The 14,873-nt window shown below is 43.8% G+C and overlaps 1 protein-coding gene across 1 annotated transcript in view; it reads left to right on the plus strand.

Annotated features, from left to right (window-relative positions):
- Nucleotides 1–10,321, plus strand: part of TTC9 (tetratricopeptide repeat domain 9) — a 36,540-nt gene extending 26,219 nt beyond the window's left edge. Inside the window, exon 3 of the mRNA XM_021540770.3 lies at nt 812–10,321. Within this exon, the coding sequence (XP_021396445.1) occupies nt 812–891 (80 nt within the window). The 3' untranslated portion in view covers nt 892–10,321. The remainder of the gene's footprint in view (nt 1–811) is intronic.
- Nucleotides 10,322–14,873: the final 4,552 nt, after the last annotated feature.

A 14,873-nucleotide genomic window follows, 5' to 3' on the forward strand; every position in this document is an offset into this window, starting at 1 on the left:
ATCAACCTGTGATTCAGGGTGAATGGGTTCCCTTAGAGCTAAGGTGAGGAGATAAAGCCAGACTTGCATAGTCTGTGTGGTGTGTTTATGCTCTGAAATTCTGGAAGGAACAAGAAGGCTCAGCTTATCACCTGAGCAGTGCTGGGATATCACACCTTTCTACTAGGATGAATCAGTGGTTCTGTACCTCTAGGAACTTCATTAGACAGGACAGACAAGATAATATGCAGCATATAGCATATGACAAAATTGCAGAAAGAGTGTCATGGTGGGAGGACATCCAAGCAGAAAATTTAAGGGAAGAAGGGGTACAAGACAACGTAAATGATACTCTTCCCAATTCTGTTCATCTTGGAAAAATGTGAAAAGAGTGAAATAGGCTGTAAACAGACTGGGAGAGTGAAGAGGCAGAGCATAACTGTACACAAAATGCCTTTAGGAGATTGCATGCAGGTACTGCAGGAAGAGAAGCCAATGGAGTTGTGTCATTCCACAAATACAGTCAAGGATGACTTGGATAGTTTCAGCTGTGTGAGTTCAACTGTGGTGACCAAGTGTAATCAGAGAGAAAGTAAAAACTAGCTGAGGCAATACTGTGAGCAACAGGGATGGTGAGAACAGCTCAGACCACACTCTTCAAAAGCAGAAGTTCTGGGTTTGGTTCAGAGCCCCTTCCAACTGGTAATGTTCCAGCACACAGTGCTGAAGCCATGCTGCTCCCCTATGATGTATGAGGAATGAAGGTGCATTCTATCTGTCTGCCACAGGGCATTGTGTAACCACCACACCTCTGTGTGTTCTTTCCCTGCAGATACCAATGTCATACGATATATCCAGCTGACAGAGATGAAGCTCAGCAGATGTTCCCAGAGAGAGAAGGAAACCTTGTGAAAATGAAGCCACTTCAGCTGAAGTGCCCAGGCGGGAACATTTCCTTCCTAGAAGCTCATTTGGTGGATTTTCCTGTTTGCTCTGCCTCATCCTCATCTCCTCATCCATCCACTCTTCCTTGCTCTTCATTGAATACCAGTTTTGAAATGAAAGAGACTTGGACGCTGGATATGGCTGCTTGCCAACCATGGTAATACCCCTTCCCCATGGCAAAAGAGCACAACAACTACAGCCAGCCTTGTTCCCAGACAGTGTCACACACCTGGAGTAGGCAATGCTAGGGGACCTGCCTGGTCCTGAACTGACTGCCTATTACCTATTAGGGAAGCAACCCCCAGAACAACGACTTCCTGAGCAGGCAAGTTGGAGACAGAGGGTTTCTCCTCTGAGTGATCACTGGAGCTTAGAAGAGCTAAGAAACCAAGAGAGCCACTGGTCATTCCACAGGGGACAGTAAATGCCTTTTTACCATCAGTTCCCTCTGCCTGCTTCTCCAGTGTGTGTTATTGGTCTCCAGTGAGAGCTTACATGCTCCCAGTCTAATGTCAGTGAAAACTGTTTCTAAGCATCCTCTTGATGAAAGCACAGAGCACCCTATGAACCCCCTGCAGAGCTGTCCCGGTGCCAGAGGAGAAGGCTGTGGACCACCACAGAGCGCTGAATGGACTGTGGAAGCATGGTGTACAGTGTGAGGGAAAAACTGTGAAATAATTCATTAAAGGCAAATAAAAATTATTCATAGGCAACAAGTCTGGGCATTGCTTTTCAAAGGAGCCTCTTCGGTTCTCCATGTCCAGACAGGCAACATTATCTAGGGAGGGGGCAGCAAGGGGTTGGAAACAAGGAACCTCTCCATTCTTACCTTGGCTCTACCAATGCCTTGCTGTGTGATCTTGGGCAAGTCACTTTTAGCCTCTTGGTGCCTCGGTTTCCCTATCTGTACACTAGGGATAATAATACTTCCCTACCTCGCAGGGGTGTTGTGAGGATGTATCAGTTAATGTTTGTAAGTAACAGTACAGTGATGTACAGTGCTAAGTATTATTAGTACATTGGATTGAGGTCTTGATTCTCCCACCTTGTGTTGGTTCTTCCTGTGTCTTGTTTTTTTCTTTTGTAGGAGAATGTGGTGCTGACAACAGGGCAGGACCAACAGCTCTGGAGCCTATTTTGGCAGCCCAGAGGGCCTGTTTAGACCTTCTCCAGCAGTTTGATCTTCTCTGAGAGCTCTGTCTCCTTGGCTCAAAGGTCCTTTTCTGAAACTGCCAATAATGGGATCAGTAAGTGCCACAAACATATTCTCAGTGTGACTTGCCTCAGCAGTGGCCCACAGGGACATGTTCCCAGTTGCAGGATATACATGAGTGGTTTCATCCCATGATGGCCATTGTCAAGTGAGTGTAGCCAGAGTTATTTCACTTGGCCCTCAACTGAAACACAGAAACTGAAACAGAGCTAAACAGACAAAGTTCGGCCAAGTGCTGTGTGCTTTGGTTCCAGCAGACACAGTATCTGCAGACAGTTGGCTATGGCATCTCACATTCCAGCTGTGGTATCTGGCCACATTTTTCTCCAGCCAAAATTCAAGAGAGTTGTTAGAGAAATATCAAGAGAAAAGGCGAATTGAATATAAGCCAACAATGTGCCCTAGCAGCCAGGAGAGCCAACTTTGTCCTGGGGGGCATCGGGCACAGCATTGCCAGCTGGGCAAGGGAGGGGATTGTCCTACTCTGCTCTGAACTGGGGCAGCCTCACTTTGAGGTCTGGGGGCAGTTTTGGGCACCACAATATAAAAAAAGGTACAAAATTACTAGACAGTGTCCAAAGAAGGACTACAAAGATGGTCAAGGGCCTTGAGGGGAAGCTCTGTAAGGAGTAGTTGAGATCACTTGGTCTGTTCAGCCTGGAGGAGACTGAGGGGGGACCTCATTGTTGCTTTTAACATCCTCACAACATAAAGCAGCGAGGCAGGCACTGATCACTTTTCTCTAGTAACCAATGACAGGACCCAAGGTAACAACATGAAGCTGTGTTAGGATAAGTTTAAGTTGGATATTCTAAAAAGGTTCTTCACCCAGAGGGTGTCTGGCCACTGGAACAGGCTCCTCAAGGAAGTGGTCACAGCACCAAGCCTGACAGAGTTTAAAAAGCATTTGGACAATGCTCTCAGGCATGTGGTGTGACTCTTGGAGTTGCCTTCCAATGAGCCAGGAGTTGGACTTGATGATCTTTGTGGGTGTCTTCTCACTCAGGATGTTTATGATTCTACAATTTTATGAAATCTCATGTGTCATTGTCTCTGAAAAAACTTCAGTTGTATTATTTAGTACAGGAACACATCTAGCTCATATTGGGGGTGGGGAAGAGACCATCTAAAAGTCACATATCAGTCCCTGAAATAAGACAGACCTACCTCAGTTGTGTAGAACTTAAGATCAGCTGAGATGGCACCAGAAGTTCATGTTCCTCAGGTGGGCGATGGAGAGCAGCTGTTCTCAAAATCGGGAACAGTGTGCAGCTACTGTAAAGGAAAGGGCTGCTGGAGGCAGCATAGTCACCTTCAGATGGGCCTTGGTTCACACATCTGGGTCACAAATAGCGAGCACCCCTGCCCATCACTATAGATATTTAAGCAATAAATGGAACTACAGCTGTTAGGAAGACGATTTAAAGACAGGGAGGACAAATGAGGGAATTTCTGTAAGTGGTCATTAACCAGACCAGAAAATAAACGTTAGGCAGAGATGTGCTTGGGTGCATGTAAGATGTACCTAGTACTGAATAAAAGACAGTGTTAGTAAGGTTCTGGTTCTCAGGCACAAGCAGTCTTCTATCTCTTAAATACATCACACAAAAAAAATTCAAACAGAGGTGACTCTCCCCTACTTCATATTGCTGATGACAGTTCATCCTGCAGCTGCATGTGTCTCTTCACTAGGAGTGAAATGAGGATTCACCCTGCAGGCAATGCAGAAGAGGACACCACCTACGCAAACAGTCTCTGCCCCAGGAAAGCTCGCGCAAGCAGAGACAGGCTTGTTACTCATGACCTTAATGTAAGAGAAAGGACATTCTCTAGCCACTGGAGATGTAGGGCCATGACTGTCATTTTGTCTGGGAACAATTTTAGCCCTCACAATGGCTTCACTGATGTACTGTCACTGCATCAGTGCCATGTATATATTATAAAAAGGGCACAGCAGGTTCCAGTCTCCTCAGTTTTAAGCATCTTTCCCTCTGGGAGCACTGCAAAGGGTAGAGGAAAGAGGGAAGTTTTTGAACGTGCATAAGAAAAATATTTTAGAGAGCCTTCAAGTGCTACACAACAACCTATTTTCTTTCAGAAAATTGTTGTCTTTACATACACTGACAGCCAAGGTACCTGTAAACAGTGATGCTCGCACCAGAGGCTGGAAGAAAGAAGTCACCAAAGAGAGAAGAGAATTGGGGGCTGTTTCATGCAGTGACACAGAGTTTGAGAGAATTATGGACACACCTTTTCCAGTGAGTGGGCCTTAGCAGCCAGATGTGGAGGTGTGGGCAGAGGCCACCCAATTCCACCCAAGTTACAGGGGCCTTGTTGTAGGGAGTTGGAGACACATTGTTGGAAGTAGCCGTGTCCACTACAAGTTGATGGTATGCTTCTGCAGAGCAGTCAAGAAGCAGTGGGAAGATACACATCCTGGAACACTGAAAAAGTAAACTTTTTTAAAAAAGCTTTAGCTCAGCCAGATGGTGAATCTGTATGTCAACATACAGCAAAAAGAGGAATAAACACAGCCCCTACCTATACCCAGCAGGGCTAAAATGTCCTCAGTGCAATGAGTAGTGAGCCCATTCATCCAATCTCATGGTAAAACAGCAGGAACAAAATGGCAGGTGCCAGGAAGAGCAGTAGGACAGCAAGCAGGAACTGAGAATGAAAGGAGAGAGGGATGAGATGATCACAGGATGCAAAATATGAGCCAAATCCAGGTTCATGGGCAGAATGATAACTGAACTATAAAAAAACTGACCAAAGGCTTAGACACATATTTGCAGTGCATAACAGCACTCAGTTTTGGCAGGATACACAGCGGGGAAAAAAAGACAGGAAGAATAGATGTGATTTTTCCACTTGGAGGGGGCAAAAGAGGGGGAGGCTTCCTTCCTGCTGCACAATCATTTTTGAAAGTGCAAGGAGAGGACAAACAGATGCTGGCTGTGGAAGTTTTCCAAATATGTGTTAGCAGTTGCTGTTGGTAAACATGGCTTGAACAGGGTGGAGAAATCTTTGTTTAAACTAGGGAGAGGGTATGACTAGATTCTGGAACTGATGGGAAACAAAGGTCTGGATATTCTTCCTTACTAGTAAAAACCAGGAGCCTCTAAAATGAAAAGGAGGGTCTTGAGTGCAGACCAACCCTTTTAGCTGTACATCTCCATTTAGCTTCCCCAGAATTCCTGTGGAAGCCTCATCTGTATAAATGTTATCACCAGAATACAGTGAGTAGGCCCAGGAGTGGCTGTGCTCTCATGCTTCACATCACATCTCCAGGGGGTTTATTTGCACTGTTTTCTTTATGTTCAGTCCTGTGATGATACCCTTTTGATTTGCTTTTTTCCTAGGAGCAGGAGAAGGGAAGAGGGAAGGTATACACCGGGTGAAGGTGAAATCAAATTAAATTCACAAGGTCCTGCTGACTATCCATCTTCTCTGGTTGTTTATTCACCTTTCCTCCTGCACCCTGAATGATGGTGATGCTCTTCCCAAGTTTCTATGGTGAAATTTCTTGATCTGCACAATATTTTAAAGGCTTGGGCAGGAGTTACTTAAATAGGGAGTAATAGCGGTGGGCTAATATACCCACCAGGTGGGATGCTTGGGAGGGTGCAGTAAATTATCAGGTTTCTTAATACTATCCATGTATTTGCATAACCAATTACTAAGATCACTTCAGCTGGTAAGAAGTGGATTCCAGAGATTGTTCTTGAAGAGTTCCTAGGTTACTAAAGTGTTGCAGGTTGTACCACCCTCCCCTGCCAACAACACCTTCGATGTTGCCTCAGCGAAAGTGATGAAAAGACAAGGCACTGTCCTGGCTCCTCCCACAGCTGCAATTGAAGGAAGGTAAATTCATGCATTCATGATAAGAACCTTAGAAGAAACCCATGGCAGTATGTAACTTTGAGGCAGTTAGCAGCTTGTAAGATGGAAGGGCATATAAATGGTCCCCCAGATGTAGGGAAGGGAAAACCTTCCTTCTCCTTTGCTTCCCAGAAACAGGTGTTCCCTCTGTCACAGCACAGGCCAGCTTAAACTTTTCAGCCCAGAGAACTGTGCCTACAGAAACTCCAGTAGCAGTTGTGGTCTGGAATCAGGAAATAAATAGACTGTGTAGTGGCCAGGAAATTACCTTACTCTACCTTCATGCTTACTCCTTATCCTTTGGAAAGCACCCAAAGACAGACAAGGGAACACATACGACAATATTCAGCCATGTCCATGGTGAATGAAGCTTCTCTCCAAGAGAGGCATCACAGGCCCTACCCACAGCCTCTTTTTTCCTTTACTGCCAGCCAAGTCTTATACGCAGCAGCAGCTCTGCAAAACCTACTTCCACAGGGCTCCCCTTCACTGCATTTTGCCTGGAGGGAACATGAGCCTGTGCCAGCTGGTAGCTACCTCTAGCGGCTCCCCATCACTGGTTAGGAAATAATTTGTAAAGCAGGCAGGTGGAACTGGCAAGGGTATCAGGAAATAAGAAGAGGGATTTGGCTGGGGCTTTGGGCCATCATACATACAGATTCTCATACAAGTACTGCCACCAGATCCTCAGTGATTCCATGTGCCCAGGTGCAGAATGCCAGGGACCACTGTATATCCATCCATGAGGCACTCAGATAGCTCCCTGTTGCACTTTACAGCCTAAAGAGGAGGTGGCAGATGAACTCAGAGGAAGGGTGAATCACCCATGTACTCTCTGAGTCGTACTATTTTCTCCACAGAGCTGATCTAACAGAAGCATATGAACATATATTCTCTTGTCTGTTGTCAGAGCTTCAAATCAAAACTGTGATTAATCTGAAACTGTACATTTTTGTTATTAGACCCCAGCTTACCTCAGTACTGCAAAGATTTGGTATTAACTTTGTGTAATATTGACATCTAAAATGCAAAATATGAGCACTGAAGATGACAGAACAGCTTTCTATAAAGAATTCTGCCAAGAAAAAAATTACTTCAAAACAAAAGGAAAAATACCTGGTTACTAATAACAGAAGGGATATTTAACATTAAATAATCTCAACCGGTGATTTTTTTCCCATCATTTATGGAGGTACTTCTCAGTCTTGCATATGTGAATCTGCATGTGGGTGGGTGCATGACGGTGTCGTGGGGTGCAGCCCTAAGGGGAGAAATGTACAAGGCAAACCTGAACCTGACCACATCCTGCTGCCCAGTCCATCCCACAGCAGGACCTGCTCCACTTCAACCAGTCCTGACATGTTCTCCCCAACTACTTGACTCTCTTGAAATGAGAGCAGGGTAAATATTTGGTTGCAAATTATTGCTGTTACCAGTTGCCTGTTCTGCAGACTTTTCTCTGGCCATGAATATGCCATGAACATAGTGGCTTACACATGCTCCCCATGGAGAAAGAGGAAGCAAAACTTCATTGAATGTGAAAGCCAGCTTGAGTGAAAGCTCTCTTGACAAATCAATAAAAGCACATGCAATTCGGAGTCTAGAATACTGTTTGAGCAAGAAAGCAGAATAAGAGTATCTAAAAGGACAGTTTAGGCGGGAAAAAGAACACAGGAGACAGAGACATAGATACTCATACCTGAAAGTCTGAAGGACCTGGCAGAAGCTCTGACTCCTGGCAGAAGAGGGGTTTTTGGAATGGGAGACATGAGGAGTGAAATGCAAGAGGAAATAGAAAAACAGAATGTGGTAGAAAAATTAAAAGATAGAGTTGATAGCAAGTCTTCCCACCCCAGTAGAATTTGGGCATCACAGCTCTGACTCTGGAGGCAGAGGGAGGAAGAGTGAGGCCAGTATCATCCTGAGGACACAAGGAGGAGACCTCAGGAGTGGCTGTCTGCTGGATCTTTAAATCTTCATCCCATTCTTTTGCCTTTGTGCTTTCAATATCATGAACCAAGAGACAGCCCAAATGCCTTATCCTGATATATCTCTTAACACATGACAGCTGCATCAGGGCTGGGGGGACAGGGATAACAGGGTCATCAGTTTAAGACCTGTATTAGCTGGAAGTGGTAAGCCACATTTAATATGTTTTTAGGTTCAGAATTATTCTGAGCCCTTAAACAAAGCAAATGATAGTTTTTTCCAAGGCTGATATTTTCTTGATGACTTTTATTTCCAGCCCTTATATCAAAGTTGCCCATAAAAGCAGGCTGCTTGCCTGGTAGGGCAAGTTTAGTAGGGGGAGCTATTGCTATCAATGCTTCTGCTTCAGCAGTGGTTCGAACTCAGATGTAGTTGTACTTGTACTGCAGCAGCATCTTTAACTCACATTCTAAATGTTGCTCAGGATGTGATACTCAAATTAAAATGTGTTTTAATGGCCACAAGAAAAAAGTACATATTTTAATTATCCAGGATTAAACAGATGGACTGTTTCTCTGATTTTGCTTAGTAAAGATAGGTGGGGAATTTACAGCTGGGAACAAAGGATTTTCACGTAACCAACAAAGGATGGTTAGCAGCCAGTCTAGCTGCCAGTATTATTTCATAATGGCAGCCCAAAGAAAGCAGCTTAGCATGGCCTATAACAGCCTCAGGGGACAGTCATGTGCAAGATGAACCATGTTTTTTGGCTCCCTAAAAAGAGCAGGTGATAGAGCTACAGCCTCTGCAGGCTTCCTCCACTTCACACAGCAGCAGTACAGGGTTGCAGCAGAACTTTTGGCAGCAGATAAACCCCAAGCTGTTTCATATTACCTCCTACAAACTTCTGGTTAGAGAAATGGCCATATACAAATGGCATATTCCTCACTCAGAGGTAGCCTCCTGCATTTTGTTGGGGCTGAATTAAATCCAAACTAACAGCTGCTGAATTCAGTATGTTGTCTTTGAGGCTCAGCTGCCTCTTGGCAGGCTCTGAGCATTGAGTCAGGGACAGCATATGAGCCCAAGGACACAAGCCAAGATGCCAGCCCTTTCATAGGGTCCTTTGGTTGGCCTCTAGCTGAGCAAGATATGGGGGATGAGCCCAGATGCTCAAAAAACAAGGTCTTGGCCTCAGCTGAGCAGAACAGATGTGACCCTTCGTGGTCCAGAGGCCAGGCCCTCACATCAGCTCCCCAAGCTGCAGGGCAGTGTCACAAAGCCAGGGCTGACAGCTGACTGGCACCTCCTCACTGCTAACAACCCTCACAGGCTTTGACTATCCCAGTCTTTGGTGCTGGGTCTATGCTGTCACCCTGAGGTCTCTCTTTCTAAAAACCATTTAAAACCTCAATATTAAGGACTCTAAACATCAGCAAATAAACTATAAAAGTCCATGAGGTTTTTTTGGAGCTTAGAATGGCTCAGGTTATCACTTAATGTTTTAGCAGGCAATCCTGCCTGCTTTTGTGTCACACAGGCCTGGGCTTCCATATAAACATAGAGAAATAGTCACTTAGTTGGTGGCCCAGCAAAATGGAAGAGCTGAGCAAGAGAAAACCTTGCCTTGAGCATCACCAAACCAACATGTCACAGTAACCCAAACTCAAGTTATCACCTCAACCTGGCAAGCTCGAGTTGCTGTTTTACAGCAGCAGTCTGGGGAATTTGATTGATGTCTGGAAAATTATTTCCATATGATAGAAGACCAAAAGCTGTGCACAGGAATAGAGTCTGAATCTGCAGTTTACAGGTAACTGCATAGCTTGACTCTCAGATCAGTGGTTGGGAATACAACACTCTCAGTTTGGAAAATCCTGAAACTTACAGCATACACAGTGTGCTGGTTTTAGCTGGGGTAGAATTAATTTTCTTCATAGTTGCTGGTATGGGGATGTGTGCTGAACACAGAGTTGATCATACAGGGATGTTTTTGTTATTACCAAGTAGGGCTTACACAGAGCCAAGGCCTTGTCTGTTTTTGGTACAGCCACACTAGTGAGGAAGTTGGGGGTGCATGGGAGGTTGGGAGGGGACACAGCCAAGGGCAGATGACCCCAGCTGACCAAAGGGATATTCAGCACCATCTGACATCATGCCACCTATATTAAGCTGGGGAAAGAAGGAGGAAGAGTGGGACATTGGAAGTGATGATATTTGTCTTTCCAAGTCACCGTTGCATGTGATGTGGCTCTGTTCTCCTGGAGATGGCTGAACACCTGCCTGCCCATGGGAAGCATTCAGTTAATTCCCTGTTTTGCGCTGCTTGTGTGAACAGCTTCTGTTTTCCCTATTAAACTGTCTTTCTCTCAATCAGGAGTTCTCCACCTTTTACACTTCCAATTCTCTCCCTGATCCAGTGGTAGGGGAGTGTGCGAGTGGCTCCAAAGGGCTTGGCTGCTGGTTGGGGTTAAACCACAACACACAGTCAAAATTCAAATCAACAGGAAAATGAACCCCAAAGTAGCATCAGTATTGGTTCTCATTATAAAATAAGGTCCATTTTTCTTCTCAAGCAATGAATCTCCTTCTAAGACATATGCTGTTGTTGAGAGACATCCTTCTTATTTTCTGTGTTCTGGGACAGCCATGTCCCACTTCACCTGTTATTAGTCTACAGACTGATGTGGAGCTCTACAGATCCCAGATGTTTACATCTTTGTGATGTCAGATGGACTCACTTCACTAATGAAATATGGCTGTCTAATAAAAGATGAGATCTCTCCTTTTCACTCATCAGCAGTATAAACACAAAGTCCCTGCAGGTACTTCACAGCTCTGTTCATGATGAGCAAGCCAAACCAAGCCATGTAATCTCATACTATAAATCTGAGGAAGTACCAACTCTGAAAATAGGACTTGAAAAGATCCTATCTAACCTATTTAGTTTATCTAACCCGTTCTCAAAAGCCTCCTATGACAGAATATCACTGCCTTCATAGATGGAAAGTTAAGAGACTTCTTACTACAGTTTTAATTATCTCCTTTTCAGTGATTTAAACAAATTACTTCTTTTTTCAGCTACAGCAGATATTATCAAAAAGTTTGTCTCTGTCTTTGCAGTAAGTCATTATGTTTGTAAAAGGCTCTTCTCTAGGACTGATCTTTCAGCTTCCATCAAGATTTCTTAAACTCAGCAAGTTTTCTGGCTCCTTGCATGTTCTACTCATTTTCCTCTGGATTTCTTCCAGGTGGTTTACATGTTTATTGGAGTGTAGTGCTAAAAGCAAGACAGTTCTCTAGCTATGGCCTTCCTGCACAAGACAGAGAAGAAGCATTATTTCAGATAATTATTTCTGATACATGATAGGCCTCCTTACATATTTGCTGTACTAGCAAGACATTATTGACTCACACTCAAGTCTCGACCTAGACTGCTTTGACTCGCTCCAGTTTTTCTTCTATGTTGTTGTCATGTCCTTTTGTATTTCTGCACCCAACATTCCTTACTGAATTGCATCCCATGTGGCTGAAAAACAGTCGGATATCACAAAATCAGACGTCACAATTCCTTTTCCATAGAAAGAACAGATCTGCATCTCTGCTTTTTAAAGGATGCATGTGGTCAAATTTTAAGAAGAAGCAAAAGTAAGATTCAGTATAAAGTACCACTTTTTGGTGGGGAAAAATCAACATAACTGTTCCACTTCTTACCATTGTTAACAAGTTCTACTGCACAAGCTCAGCAGTGCTTTTAGCAGCTACGAAAAACACTTAGAGCTGAGAGTCATAGGCTGTTGGGATCATCACTCACAGTGTCTTTCATCATGCAAAGCAACTCCTTACTCCTTTAAATTATGTTGCAGAGTCAGGCACATTCAGATCTTCCAAAATAAGCAGGATTAATAATGCCTGAGCAAGATTGGAACATTGAAGAACCAATGACACAAAAATCAAGTGTTCACCACACCTTGCAAGCCCTTTCCCCAGCATACCCCATTCATATTCTTTCAAAACCTTCTAAGCAAAGGTAACAGGCAGTGCAGCCCATAGATGTGAATTACCAAATCTCCTGTGTGTCTTGGTTTTTTAGAAGCTCATGCACCTGACCATGAACAGACAACCAGGTGATGCTCAACAGAATTGAAAACTGATCATAAAAGATGGGAGAAAAAAAAAAAAAAAAATAAGGAAGAAAATGCTAATTGAAGTTTGTACCATTTTCAGTGAAGATTATGGCTTGGCTTCTCTTCATAGATTTTTATTCTGTACTCACAGGTAGTGAGAAGTTCAGTGACATCCAGAAAGACATTGTCCAGAAAGCCAAGTGACATCCAAACATTCTGAATGTCTGGCTTGCTGTTTGCTCTTTCCTAGCAAGAGAAAGTGTGTGAAGCCAAGGACGTGGCTTAGTAGGTCATGGGTTGAAATGCACAGAGTTTCTGTCTTTAATCAACATATAAGAAACAAATATTAGTATCTCCCCAAGGTATTGAAGGAAATAATGACAATCAGAGTAGCTGAGGATCTGACAGATTTGGTACAGTGCTGAAAGTGGATCAGAGGGGGAGAAAAGTTGTGTAGGGTGGACTTGTCTCCTAGTTCTCTCACTTAGTCCATGTCAGAGAGCTATGCTGAGCCCCACTTCTCACTTCATTGAACAAGCCCCATCTTCTGTTGCAGAGTATGGAAGAACTCAACAAATAACATTTCCAGCACACTTTTGAAGGGACCCTATGAGCATGAAGCATTACTGCTGCTGTTGTTATGATTAAGAACAGAGTCTGCTGCTGAATAATTCATTTGATGTGAAAAACAGCCAGCAAGTTGTTGAACAAAAATGATGTACAATGAGATATAATTACAGAGTGGTTGCAGAGAGCAGGATGCAGATGGAGCTCTCAGGTTGGTTGCTGGTGACATCAGAGCATGGACAAGCACAGGTGCGTGTTGGGCTGCATACTTCATTTTCAAATTATCGTATCACTTTGCCTTTAACTTTTGAGATACTCAAGGACTGCCTCATTTGGAGGCATCATTTCTGGTGGAGAAAGTGGACCCCAGTTTTTTAGTATTTATGATTACTGATAAGGCTCTAGAAGTAATAAGTACTGCTGGCTGGGAGGCACTGTCTTGTCACATCAATACTGCTTTTCTTGACAGGAGAAATGGTTAGAACTGCTAATTCCTCACAGATGTGTCATGTTGTGGACACCAAAACTTTTTGCAGCAAATTTTAAAAATTGGAAGGAGATTCTGTGCCTCAGATTCCTGCTTGCAAAAAGATACCCACATTCACAGAGCCCAGCCTGCAGTGTGGGAGCTTTAGAGCTGTCTATATTCTTCATCAAATCACACAGGAAAAGCTTTCTCTGCCTTGGCTTGGGAAGAAAATTAATCCCTCTCTACTCTGCTTTCTTTACTCCCCCACCTGAAGTACTGCATCCAGCTCTGGAGTCCCCAGCATAAGAAGGACATGGATGTGTTGGAGCAGGTCCAGAGAAGGGCTGTGAAGATGACCAGAAGGCTGGAGCATCAGCAAAAAACAGACACTAAATCAAAAACTAAACCAGAAACTGAGATCTATTTCAGCCAATTTGTCATCAGAATTAAACAAACAACCAGAACTTCCAGATACTACTGATAGATTGAAGTCTGGCTTGGGAGACTGAAAGATCCCTCCTGTATCCCAGGTTTCTGGCTATTTCTGACCTGTGAGCCAGATTCAAGGGATGGGGAGCTTGGAAGATGAGGATGGCTTAGAGCCAGGGAGAGAAAGTGGAACACAAGAAGAGGCTTTATCATGCATTTCCTATATAATAGCCAAAATACCCTTCTGTTCTTTCTCATATATCCTAGAGAGAACACAACTGAAGTGTGAAGAATTGTTTAATGGATTTAGTAATAGTATTGATCTTCTGTCATTTAAAAGGGACTCGGGGCTTAATCAGATCTGTAGAAGCGTCTCATTATTTACTTTGCCAAAGGAAAGGATTAGATATCAGATAAAGAAAAGGCCCTTCTGCAGGCATGGGTTTACTCCGCAGGATGAAAATCCATTCCATTTACTCTTACCTGCATATGTGTTTAAGTAGGAAAGAACCCAAACAACTCTCTGTGAGATTCTTCCTGGAGGAATCAGTACAGTAACAATAAACAGAGGTAGGCTCAGCAACACAGCATGTTTCCAACACCCTGATTTAACTCCTGTCAGAACTCAAAATGTCCCTCAGACATTTTTGGATGTTCCAGGCCCAGGTCAGAAGCATTTGAGACCCTGGCAGGCAGCTGGAAACAGCTGTGATTTTGGATTTGAACCATGGAATGATTTACCAACCTTGCAGGAAGAACAAGTAGTCACAAAAATTTAGATATTATAGTAGAAGTAGTCACAAAGTAAAGGGAAGAATTTTTGAGTGCTGTACAGGGGGGTTTTGGTTTTGTACATGGGGGTCAGAAGTTTTAAGATGGAGAGATTTGGGCCTGCCCTGTCCTCCCTCTTTCTTCTTCCTTACCTCCATGTTCTTGGTGATGTTGGCACTGACAGATTGGTTTAGAGTAGAAAGGCACTATTTAATATAAGTAATAGGCATTGGGGAAAAACTATAAACATTTAATACGTAATGTACCATATAAAAGATAGCACCAGCCCTGGGCAGGGGGAGAGAAGAAGAAGACAGGAGTAAGAAAGGATGCCACGGTGTGTGTGTGCCTTTGCCTGAGCTGCTGAGCAAACTGCAGCAGCCCAAGAAGAAAATCTTTTCGATAACTTGCAATAAACTACCTTGAGACCAGACAAGAGAGGACTTCTGAGCATTTCTTTGAAAGCAGGGGTTGGAGGAGAGATTTTTCCACCACACAGAGCCACCCATGACTTAGGGTGAGCTCCGGTAAGCTCCATTATCTGGTCACATGAGAAATGACA

This window comes from Lonchura striata, chromosome 6 (assembly GCF_046129695.1).
Source record: "Lonchura striata isolate bLonStr1 chromosome 6, bLonStr1.mat, whole genome shotgun sequence".
In the NCBI taxonomy this organism is placed as follows: Eukaryota; Metazoa; Chordata; class Aves; order Passeriformes; family Estrildidae; genus Lonchura; species Lonchura striata.